At 41.0% G+C, this 12,274-nt stretch overlaps 1 protein-coding gene across 13 annotated transcripts in view; it reads right to left on the reverse strand.

The window, feature by feature from the left end:
• MARCHF8 (membrane associated ring-CH-type finger 8) overlaps window positions 1-12,274 on the reverse strand; it is a 99,549-nt gene that overhangs the window by 41,736 nt on the left and 45,539 nt on the right. For 7 of the 13 annotated variants that reach the window (XM_080401626.1, XM_080401623.1, XM_080401628.1 and 4 more), the window contains one exon: window positions 10,305-10,436. The exons of 4 other annotated variants lie outside the window; for them this stretch is intronic. In XM_080401626.1, coding sequence (XP_080257752.1) covers window positions 10,305-10,436 — 132 coding nt within the window. Of the gene's footprint in view, window positions 1-10,304; window positions 10,437-11,359; window positions 11,427-12,027; window positions 12,186-12,274 lie in introns of those variants that run through there. 2 more of the 13 variants (XM_080401622.1, XM_080401617.1) reach the window with 2 other exon arrangements.

The following is a 12,274-nucleotide window of genomic DNA, read 5'->3' on the forward strand; positions in this document are numbered from 1 at the left end:
TAATCATCTCATTACTTCAGCACCACTGTTTAGATTTTGCTTTTGAAAGTGTTCCATCTCAGGAAGAACCAACAGTATGTTCTTGTCTCTTTTGCCTGGGGGGTGGGGATGGCGATTGTTTTTTTTTGTTTGGTTAGGTTTTTTTTTTTACTAGGATGGAAATTCAGGGTGGGTTTTTTTCCCCCAAAAGAGGCTGCTGTTCAGAGGCAAGGCTGTCTGAGGTTATCACCTAGCCAATAGCCTGAAGTCATTCCATCCCTTGCCACAAGGCAAAATGGACAAACAAGGGATGAGACAAGGGGTGGCGGGGCAGGAATAATCTGTGTAGTCTTTCAGCCCTGAACTGCTTAACCAGAGAAATGGAAATATCACCCTCTTACAATACTCTTCCATATTACCTCACCTTCCCTGAGACAATGAGCTCTTTGAAGCACACCGCATGTCTTTAGGCATTTCTGGACAGCTTTATAGTACCCTTCTGGTATTTGCAGATAACCACAAAATAAGAGAATTTGGAAGAAACAACATCTGTGGGTATGCTCTGTCCAGCCATATGATGAAAGGCTTGTGCTGGGTCCTTCTGATTTCCTCATGGCTAGCCTCATAAAGAAAGCACATTAATTTATTTTATTTAATCCAAATAAATGAAAAATTATTCACTACCAAGCAGGAGACAAAGTTCAGGGCAAGGTTATTTTAAATAATTTCATTAATTTAACTAATTCAGCTCTCAATCAGACTTTACAGAGCCTGGAAGCCACACTGGGAGAGACAACTGCTACCTCCTTCAAACCCACTGTGGAACTGCTCTCGTGAGAAGCTAAATCACTTCAGCTAGAGTAAAAGGTGACACGAATCTCACAAGTTTTACGCCTAGGAGAAGCAGATGAACTTTACAACATAGGTCTTCAGAGACCTACTTTTCTTCAGCCAATCTGACTCATTACAGCCTAATTTCTGAGGTGACTGTTAAAGGCACTGATTGCTTGGCTGTTCTTGATCATCTCTGCTTAAGCCATGGAAGGTTCCCACACACCTGTGACAGCCGCCAAGCAAATACATGTAGCAGCCCTAGTTATTTGGTGAGCTTGAAGTCAAAGTAATAAAGTAGTGCCAGGAACGGCCCTAATCATTGTCTTTGTCTTTCATCCATGTATAGCAGACAGATGAGAAAGAGATGTTGCTAACGAAGAAATGTATGGATTCCAAGATACATTAGAAAAGTATTTTTAGCGAATGCAACCGTAAGAAAGAAATGCATAGCTTTAGCAACAAGTGAAAAGAATCTGTAAATGAAAACTACATACCCAGAAGAAGTGATGCTTAACAAAAATTAAATTCCAGTGTCAAAAATGCATCAAGAAGAGACATGAAAGGGAAGGAGAACAAGCTACAAAAAGGCATCAAAAAGGAGAAGATGTGGGAAGAACAGCATAATCTGAAATTCTCTCTGTTCTTTACAGATCATTAAAGATCTGGATAGAAAAGGTTTCTCTTTTTGCTGTCTTTTTTTTTTGAGGTGGCGTGGGGGGTGTCTTGTTTTCCTCAGCAACTCAGTGTAACAGATCTTGCGAAGTTTAGCTCTGCTGTATTGCTCTGACTGAACTGTCATTTTGTCCTTCTCACATTGTCAATGCAGTGGTAAGGTTTCCCCATTGAGGCTGACTCATTTCTATCGTAGCTGACAGGACTCCTGCTCTTCCAAAACCTTTGTGGTCCTTTGACATGGCTCAGAATGAAGAAGTCTATGTGGCATGTGAAGCATTATTAACAAATACAGAAGGTATGGCTTGGTAGCTATAAACTGGTGGCCATGCTGCATAGGACACAGAGACAATTCTCTGTCAAACCACTCATTGCAAAAGTTTTAGCAACTGGCATCAACTTCTAAACAGTTTACTACCAGACATCCTTACTGAAAGCCATGGGGGCACATTTACCTCTTGAAGGAAGAAAAATGTAGCCAGACAACAGTACAGTTGAGTAATTTTCATGAAGAGATGGCAAATTGTGCTGATCAGAATCACCAGTGCTAGTCAGGGCCACTGCTGCCTTTAGCAGTGCAGATAAAAATCCATAGCCACCACTCAGAAATCAACACATCAGAGCTTTGAGGATGACAGTAATCACATCTGATTATTTAACAGGAAGCTTAAACAAGAGCTAAGGGCAAACCTGGAGACAAGCCCCTTCCCTGTGTTTCCAGGTACCTCTGCTGAAAGAGAATTTCCCCTCAGAAGGGAACAGTCCAACACCAGTTCTAGTGAGGGAAGTGCTCAAATCACTGATTTTGGAGTCAGGGAGGTGTGTGTTCATGGTTTCATTGTTGTTTTTACACACTCCTCGGGCAAGCCACTTCAATTTATACTTCAGTTCTTCAGGGGTAAAATGGAGCAAACAAACCTTTTTCTTGCCACGTGAGCTCACTTTCTTAGGCAGAAAGTTTTGAGAGACCAAAGATGTCCTTTTTCTACAGATCTACGATACCTACTACCTAGTAAAACAGGACATAACGTAAGGAGTCTTCAGTGCCACTGTTACACAATGACACCAAAAAATAATGCTTGAAGAGCAAAAGTACCCATTGTCAAAACTGCCTTTAGGCGAAGCTGTGTATAAACCCCACAGAAACTCTAAATTAGTCACCAGAAATTGGAAGTGGAGCAGGCAAGGACCACGCTAAGAGCTAAGCATGGCTGCCAGAAGTCCAAAGGAGTATCTGTAAAAGTTTAAAACGTACAGGGTAAGAAGTATTTCTAGACAAATCAACAGCAGTAAGAATTATCTCGCCATGACTGATGCCAAGGTTTAACCTTTCAAAAGCAGCACACTGTCAGGCAGCTCGACATTGACACCCCGAGGTAACCAAACTCAGTCTGAGAAGGAAAGGCACTCATGCACAGAAGACAGGTTTTGAGCTCAGTCAGAATCTCTCTGAAGCCGGCATTCCTGACTCCTCGTTTTATTGGAAAGAGATTGTAATGGCCAAACATGACTCTTCTAACCAGCGGGAGAAAAAAATGCTATTAACCTCTCACTCTGAGGTACTTGAAGACTGTTACCCTGCTGCTAAGATGGTTTGTCAGGCTGAAGTTTTTGGGGCAACAAAGTTGAGAAACCACTTTCAATTAGAAGTTGAATTTTCTCTTTTGATTTTTATATACAAAGCCCAGGCCATATTATTTTCACAGCCTTTTGACAGACCAAAACTGTACTTCTATCTGCATCCCCATAGAAAAATGAACAAAAGAACCTAAACAACAAACCAGTATTACTAATTGATTGAATTTATATTCCAAATCAGACACCAAACATTTTGTGACTACAGATCAGAACATTTACTAAAGACATTCCAAGGAGGAAATAAATTTCAAATGGAATTTTCTAAAAAATGTACTAAATATAAATAAGTCTTTTTTGAGAACTGCCACACTGGCTATGCTCATTTTCCTGTGAAATCTTCCATCTTCAGCATGAGAGAATAAACAAGAAAACTTCAACACTCTTATTACTTAAACTCATCTTTGAACCAGGTCTAAGAAAGGCTAGTAGTCTAGGAAAACAAACAAACAAAAAAATCCAAAAGAAAAAACTTAAGATTTTCCCCAAAGGAAGTTATCAAAAACTTAGCACAGTCATAATGGGTAAATAAGCTGGGAGATTTTCTGTTCTCTTTTTTGAAGACAAGTGAACTAAGTTTAGAATAATTCCCAGACATATCACTTTAGCTTTAAGTGATTACTTGATTGTTATATCTATCTGCAAACGGATGTCTGGTTAAGAAGTTATTTCTAAAATCAATAGTATCTGGGTCTGGATTCCTAAATTCTATTACATTCTAAAATTAGCCTGGTCCCACAGCTAAGGGCTTATGGAATACAGTTCAGTTGGTCACCATGGAGCAGCACCTCTTGCTTAAAACTGCTTTAGTAACAGGGGTCTGGAAGGTGAGTAGTGCAACCACAGTTTCTAGCAATGATGCCAGGAAATATTCAGGAACTACACAGCAAGAAGGCCAAACCGGGCAAGTTTAGTGAATCATTCACTAGTAGATTCGTGAATAAATCTTATATATTGCAGCTTTTTTAAAGGAAAGGTATTTAAAAAATTAAATAGTTTGGCATTTTATCCCTTCTTCCCCTGAAAGCATTAATAAATGCATCGACTACAAGATATTTGGGGATAGGATTTTGTCAAATTCTTTCTGTACACCAGGTAGTATAGGCTGACTAGCTCTGTGTTTTCTAAGCTACCACAGACAGAAGGAAAGGCTAACACATGGTACATATCTAACTAAAGGTTTGGACAGGTTTGTTTGGGTTTTGTTTGTTTTTTTAAATAGGAAGTTTTCACAGCAGAAGGAAGTCACCACCAGTGGAGTGTCACCAGGAGAGTTAATACAAAACTGCCTGAAAAGCCAGGTTACTAGCGAGGTGGCAAAGCTTACTTCCTGCACAGCCTCCTCCATCAGCCAAGGCAAGGTGCAGAACCACCTAACTGCACCAGGTAGTAAAACAGATGACATGCAGCCTGGATAAATGTCAAGTGACAGTCTGAATTTTACATATTCAAGGATGGGATCCAGGGTACTTAGGAATACAATCTTCAGGTTATAAAAGTAATTCTACAGAAACATCAGCTCAGTGCTTGACAGCAGAATAAAAACTCCCAAGTGTTTGTAATCATCAAGGACAGAAAAGAAACCAGGAAACCACGATCTTCTACAAACCTAGAAAAGCCATTTTAAATACTGTGTGCAGTTCTCACCCCGCAAAAATCAAACAAGTGTTAGCAAGACATACGAAAACAATACAGAAAGAGTAATGGGGTGACTGAATGTATGAGTGGTTTCCATGCAAAAAATGACTAAATAAGACTGGCGCTCTTCAACATGGAAAAGAGATAACAGAATCACAGCAGCCACAGAAAAAATAATTACAAAACCATCTCCTGTCTCTCCAGTAAAACACACGCAGAACATCCAATGAAATGAGCATTTCAGAATAAAAAAGACACTATTTCTTGCACAATCCATACAGCGGCACTCTGAGCATCAAAAACTGTCTGAGGCAGAGTTTTATTTTGGTTCAGAAAAAGCTACTGGAGAGATTAGTGGAACAGGAATCTATTGAGAATATTAAATACAAACACAGAAGAGACCCTGAGCTATAAATCAGTGAAGACTGGGAGAGCTTTCTGGGGAGGCATCATTATATGGTTGATGATATGCCTACTTTTAGACAGATTACATAATTACATGCCTGATTTTACACTAGTCCCTAAGCATCCCCTGTTGCACACTGCCACAAAGTACTTTGGTCTAACCTGGTACAGCAGTTCTTATGTTCTCAATTCTAGCTATGATCTTGACTTTGCTGACAATTTTAGCATTCCTGTTACTGTGAGCATAAGGGACTGTTCGGGTCTTGGAGTCAGTTCTCTGGAACAATCATCACTCATAAGACATGCCTCTAACGCTGAAGGGTTCAAGAAAACATTATTTCATACTCCTATATAGGAGACAATTCTTTTCAGAAATTGAATTTAGACCTTAATAAAAAATAGACAAATCAGAAAAACAATAATGCATGACAGGAAAGGAGCAGGGGGGAAACAAAAAAAAGATGCCATCAGCACCTCAAATACCTGTAAAGCAGGGATGCAGTCCGATGGGAGTTACACTAGGATGACCCTAGGAAAAGGACTGTGCTCCCCTCTGCAATATGACAAAAGAAAAATTGATTTCCAAAATCCCAGACTGCAGAAGCTGCTGTCAGTTCCTTCCTAACCTCCATTTTCTCAGTGCTTTCAAGCTGCTAGCCTTCACCAGCTTCACACCAGCTCCTCCAGCAGCACAGAAAAGCAACATTGGCTAAAGCTCTCTGCAGAGTTCAACACACAGGTGGTCTGACTCTGAGAGGTCTAACTGGCCTATCTGTATTCATGATTTTGTATCTAAGCTTGGCAAAGGTCAGGAGCATCTGTACGTCAATATTTACAAAGTGTGTTGAAATGTCTTTCTGTTAGCTTTAGGCTGGGATGTTGCATGTGTCTAGTCACCTCACTTCAGTGTCCTTCTCTAAACATCACCAAGAGGCAAATACATGACTGGGGAGCTCCGAGGCACAGCTGCAATGACACACTACCATTTATTGTGCACAAAACCTTGCTAAACAGCAGAACACTACTTTACCTCCAACCTGGTCATTTGCTGTTACTTTAACATGAATACACAACTAAATCAGACCAAACCAGAGCTGTATGGCCAAGACAGCATGTTGCTCAGCCCTGTGCCCAAGACTTGCTCAGAGAGAGGTAGCATACGGGTTGGCATTATCCCCACGCTAACATGCTCACACAGCTTTTGGATTGGGCTCGTCTGTATCAGCAAGACCTGACTTGACTTGCAGTCAACCCATGGAGATGCACGTGGCTGCCCGACATCCCTCTGTCTCTGCCAAATCTTACACAGGGTCACACCACCCCCACTGGAAGCTCCGTATTTCTGCCTGCTCTGCAGTCATTCCCAGGCTGGAGGAAAGGATGGACAACACCGTTTGTTGTTTCTGTTCAGGTATCAGCGCGTTCAGTGCCTTTTGGAGAATGGCATGCAGAGGTTTGGGGAGGTGTTGCTGGGGGGAAACAGTCTCTGTCCCTCCTTTTACTGCCTTGTCACCAGTGGCCAAGACATGGCCATGATGAAGTGGCCAAATCCATCACAGTGTTGAAGCACAAGGAGATGATGGCAGCCCTTTGCCCTCCTTCCACCAGATCAAGGTACAGAGATCTCCAGCCTGGCATGCTGTACTTCCTCAAGGAGTGCAGAGGGTCCTGCCTCCTGAAGCCCTGCTGCTGTTTCCCTCCCAGCCACATCCATGGGAGGAAGCCAGACACCATTCCTCCCCACTGCCGGCAAAGGATGGAGGCAGAGGGCCACCCCACTCTGGGGGAAGAGACAGCAGCAAAACCATAGGGAAACTGGCTGACATTGAGAAAAGGCTGGATGGCACAGGGCAGGGTACAAAACTGACACCATGAATGAACGGTAACATATGCTCCAACTCAATTTTACACCATTTGTCATGACAAGCAATTTGATTGCAGCCCCACCATGGCACCGGAACACTGCCCACCATTAAGGTTTCTGGGAGACAGCCTAGTGGCAGAAGGCCATGGACTGAAAATAGGTTCATTTTACACTACTTATCTGATTTTTCAATCTAAATTTATTCTTAAATTATTTAAAAAAAAAAACAAACCAAACAAACACAAACTTACGTCTGTTCTCACCACAGACCTACCTTTAAAATTCCTTGTCAGCTAAGAAATAAAGAATCCTGAAGTTTCTGCACTGCTCAATAGGTCCTAAAAAGAGAGGCCGCCATGGTTAACCTTCCCTCTTTTTTACTACTTTTCCCAAGGACATCACAGATGCAATCATTTCATTTAAATGTTGTTACAATACAAAACTGCCTTTCTATCACAGAACTAGCTAATAACTCCTCTTCCATTCCCTTTTTAATACCAACATAAGCATACTCTTCATTTCAGTTTGTGTCATTTCTTGCTGCTGCCAAATACTGAATATTTTAATTGCATTTTTGACTCTGCCATTGGGAACCTTGCTATTTCATTACAAAGAGACACTGAGATAGGAGATAAAACTGGGAAGGAGTTTTATCAAGTCAGTCTCAGTCCTGGTCCCTGCCACCGTTTGAACACAGAGTATCATCTTTCCTGTTCTGGTTTGATTCCACCTCTTCAGTGACCCACACAAAAATAACCACAAAATTGGACCTGTGCCCTTTTTTCCCTTATTCATAGGCTGAGTTTTTTTTGTTCAAGGCAAACTCTCACCTTCCTGGACCTGCACGTGATGCCTGAAGTGCTCTGCTCTGTCTAAATTATTTTCCTCACTCTTTGGTGACAGAGTGAATATTTGGCAACATTTGTTGATATTTTGAACCAGAACATTTCCCAGACATGTGAAAGTTCCTTATTTAATAATATTTTTACTATTAAATAATAATGTCTGAATTTAAAAAAATTGTAAGCAGCAGAATAAAACTTCTGTCCCCAAGAGTGAGATTTTATGATCTACAGCGTCATAGTCCATCTGGGTCCTTCATGCTTCAGCTGCATGAGAATTTTGAGGAATTTCTGAAGCACAGGCATAAACCTGAGCACTTTCAGATGGCACATCAAACACTCTTATCTGGGCCCAAAGTGGTTTAAGCTGCAGGAGAACATGCTTGAGTCCTCTCTGTGCCAATAAGGTTGTAATTGCTGTTTTGTGCTACAGTGATAGTATCAAATTTTATTTGATTAATAAATAAATAAATAAATAAAATCTGCCTGGGTGAGTGGCAGGGCAGCTGAGTACAGACAAGATCTGAATGTGGGTAGTTGAAAGAGAACACCACAGAGATGCTTTTAGAAAACTTCATTTTAAACTATCAACACATCCACTCAGTATATTAAACATGCAAGTGTGGAAATAACTCTTCCTTCCCTATACCCTCATGACTAGACAACACAGTTCTGGACTCCAGGTGTAAGAGTACTAAAGCAGTAAAATACACTTTAATGCTAAACGAAAAAAAAAAAAGAAATCTTAAAAGTTTAAATCACATAATCCCAAATCCATCTCTTAATTCCACTGATTTCAATCAAGTAACTGAATGCATGGGACCTCACAAGTCTAATAAAATCCTGATAGCAAGCTTCCATGAAACAAGGATCTTATACGTTGAAAGGTCATACGATCTGTTGTAGAAGAGTGTTAGATCTGTCACCTCTCTATCTCATGACAAATATTGAAGCATCTGCAAACTTTAAGCAGCAGACCAACTCTCACTGTATGTACAGCATACAAAGTTCAAGAACTTTTAACATGTGAAGTCAAAAGGAGCTTCAGTTTTTAAGTTAGCATTTCAAGTTATTTAGGACTCCTAAATTAGTACTGATTTCCCCCCTGCCCAAAGCTCCAGGCTGATAGTGTGTGCGACGGAGTCATTCCCAGCTGTTAACTAAAGGAAGAACGAAATGTCGCTAAATATCGTATTCTTGTGTACATGCAAAATCTATTTAGATGATCAAGTCATCTTGGAAGACAACATACTGGCAGGCAGCATACATTTAAGCTTCCCCAAAAGCACATGATCATTAATCTTCTCCTGGAGGATTTTACATAAAGCTGACAATTTCTGCTCCCACCAGTAATGCTTATTTATTAAACCCTGACTGGACTTCAAGCTATCGTTTTGAAAAGAAAACAACTTGCCTCCACAGAAAAGCAATGTTTCATCCCAGTTGTCTAGCAGGGAGTCTTTGATTTTTTGCACTTTCAAGTTTGGGTTTTTTAGCAGCCCATCTAAATAAATAAGTTAAATCCTCCCCAAACCAAAGCAAACCCCCCAACCAGGAAAGGCAGGCAGGCAGGATGCTCACAAGCACGGTGCGGTTAGCAGCCAGAGGCAGCATACATGCTTAGACACACAAAGCAAATAACATTTGAATATTCTTGCCAAATGAGATTATGTGTTTGTATATCTCCTTCTCTCACACATGCAGAAACACACATTACACAGCAAATAATGCTCACAGAACAGAACAAAGCCCCTTTGTTATTGTTCCGTAAGGTTTTGCAAAATCCCCTTCTTTGTCTAAAACTGAACTAATAATGTTGCTCGAGCCCTGATGATCTAAATATACAAACCTTGTACATAGAAGTAATATAGATTTCTTTTAGAATGACAACATTAGAAAATACAGACAAGCTTTTGTGAACAGAAGCCTCAATTTACAAGCATCTTTATTCGGGGGGGGAAGTAGTAAATACTGCAGCCATTCAAGTGCAGACACTCTGAAAGGACACAATTGGAGCTTAAGGCTTACCACATCCAGCTGTGTTTTAACAGACTCTCTTACGGTTACCTCCCCCCAAATGAAAGTGCTAATACCAATACCATTAAAACACCAGCTTCAATAAAAAGCACCCAAAAAATGTCCAAAGACCAGCGAGTTACATGTTTGCTTTTCAATCCTCAGCACCTTCAGAAGAATGTTAGCGTGAATGAAGGAAAGGTGCTTAAACACCAAAAAAGGCAGCTTCACAATTAAAACTGAACCAAGTATCACACTGAAAGGGATCGTTCACGTAGCACTCTAACGAGGAGCCTCTACAGCAGCCTCTCTTGACAGGCTGCCCCGACGTACATATTTGTTTTGCAGGGCTTAACAGCATCCCTACAATGAACTGTAAGATACTGCCAAGATACTAAGCTGACAAGGCATTCTCCTACCTGAAGCTTCATTTTCCAGCATGAATGCATATGTGTATCCTCAGTGTAGCTTCCTCTGGTTGCATGACTCCTGTTGTTCAGACTAAAGAGACGGAGCTGTGTAAGCAGAGCTGCTGACTGCCCTACATTTGCCTGCAGATGAAGAGAAAGAGTTGGTGCTGTACTTGCCTGGGCTTGTTTAAGCCCCCTAAATATAATACTAGTGTAGCTCAAACTAGACTAACTACTTCCTCCAGCTGATCCCAGTGAAAAGAGCTTGTGATGAATAATGCATGAGAACTCCTATGAACACACTCCATTCCTTGCAGCAGCTCATGCCCACCTCTCCCCTTTTCCTGAAAGCAATCCCTAGCAATTTTTTTGTTCTATGAAGCATAAAAATTCTCCCAATGTCCAGAGCAGGGAGGATGCCCCTCCCAGATCCATTTTCTTTCCTCCACTTGTTAGCCAAACTAATAGATCTGGTGATTTATTTTTTTTTTTAAGATAAAAATCTGCGCAGCTAGAAGCCAAAGAAAACATGATAAGCACAGAGCCATATGTCTGGACTACACAATCCTAGTCAATTCAGTTGCTTAGTAATTAATTTTTCTTATTCTTAAGGGCTGTGATGCAAGAGAGGCTGTATAAAAAGATGAACAGCAAAAACTGAGAAAGAATGTGACAGACCAGAAAATAATACAGCACAAAGAAGGTGGAAAAAAAAATGCCTGCTGTAGCTGGCAAGTTCAGTTGACTGTTTACAGAGAAAAGATACTGCTTAGGAGAACTTGGTGGGCGGAAGAATATGGGGGATAAATTCACATGCTGCTTTTCTCGAGCAATAAATTCCGCTATGTCAGTACAACTTTGCAAGCTAACTACAAAAATCACTTACTTTCAGATATTCTTCCAAAGAGTGAACAAACACAGGACTAATTTGCAAGTGCAATTACTGCAATAGGAAAATGTCAATACATGCCACTTGTGGTTTCAGTCCTATTTCTCAGAATTGTTTTGCTTTGATTTCGCTGTTAGATACACAATGAATTATTTGGCATCTCTTTATCAGTTACCTGCTGCAATCCAAGTGACATTGCTGTCTTAACACAACCAACAAGGCTCTTACAAACCGTTAGCTGCCTGTAAAGGAAACGTGGCTTTAATGTTACCATTTGCAGTGAGAGAGTGTGTGCAGCTTCCTAAACCCTGAACCACAGCTTTTCAGTTTGGGCATAACTTAACTCTAGACATCTCTGAGGCTGCATTTTTCAGGTCACATCACAGCTCAGCGACAGTCCCTGCTTTCTACCCCCGCCTCAGGTGACTTACGCAAAAAAAGACAGCGAAAAGGTGAAGACAACTGAGAAAGGCCAAAGAGAGAGAGATACTCAACACATTGTAGTGACCTAGTGCTCAGCCATGACTGGTGGTTATTTTCAAAAGTACTCCTCTTTCACCTCTGCTAAGGATCAAAGCTAAACTTAGGATTCTCCAGATGACACTATCCAGGCAGTAGCATTTATGGTCACACTTTCCCTGGGATACCTCTGACCCTGGGAATGCTATACACACCACAAGGCAGAGGAGGGGATTTCCCATCCCTTCAACTGCACTTTTTTCCAGACCAACTCCATATTCTCACCCTCAGCAGTTCCCTGCCCCATCCACTTTTAAACTGAGGTTTTCAAATGACAGCACCATATTCAAAATTCAATTTTACACAAAATCACACGGTACAAACCTTGTGGCCAGGGCCACTCTGTACGTAACTTTGTTTCTCATACTCAAGGACAACACCCTGAGCTAGACGGACCTTTTGTCTCATCCACCACCGCTGGTCCCATATCCTCATCACTCTGCAGAATTTGCTGTTTCTTCCTCCCCCCAGACCAAATATTTCTTTTCAAAAAGGAAAAGCACAATACAAGATCAAATCCACACAAACATTATCAGAGCCATAAACAAAGGCTGGGAAAATACTTCACTTA

Source organism: Falco punctatus (assembly GCF_963210335.1).
Source record: "Falco punctatus genome assembly, chromosome: 9".
NCBI lineage: Eukaryota > Metazoa > Chordata > Aves > Falconiformes > Falconidae > Falco > Falco punctatus.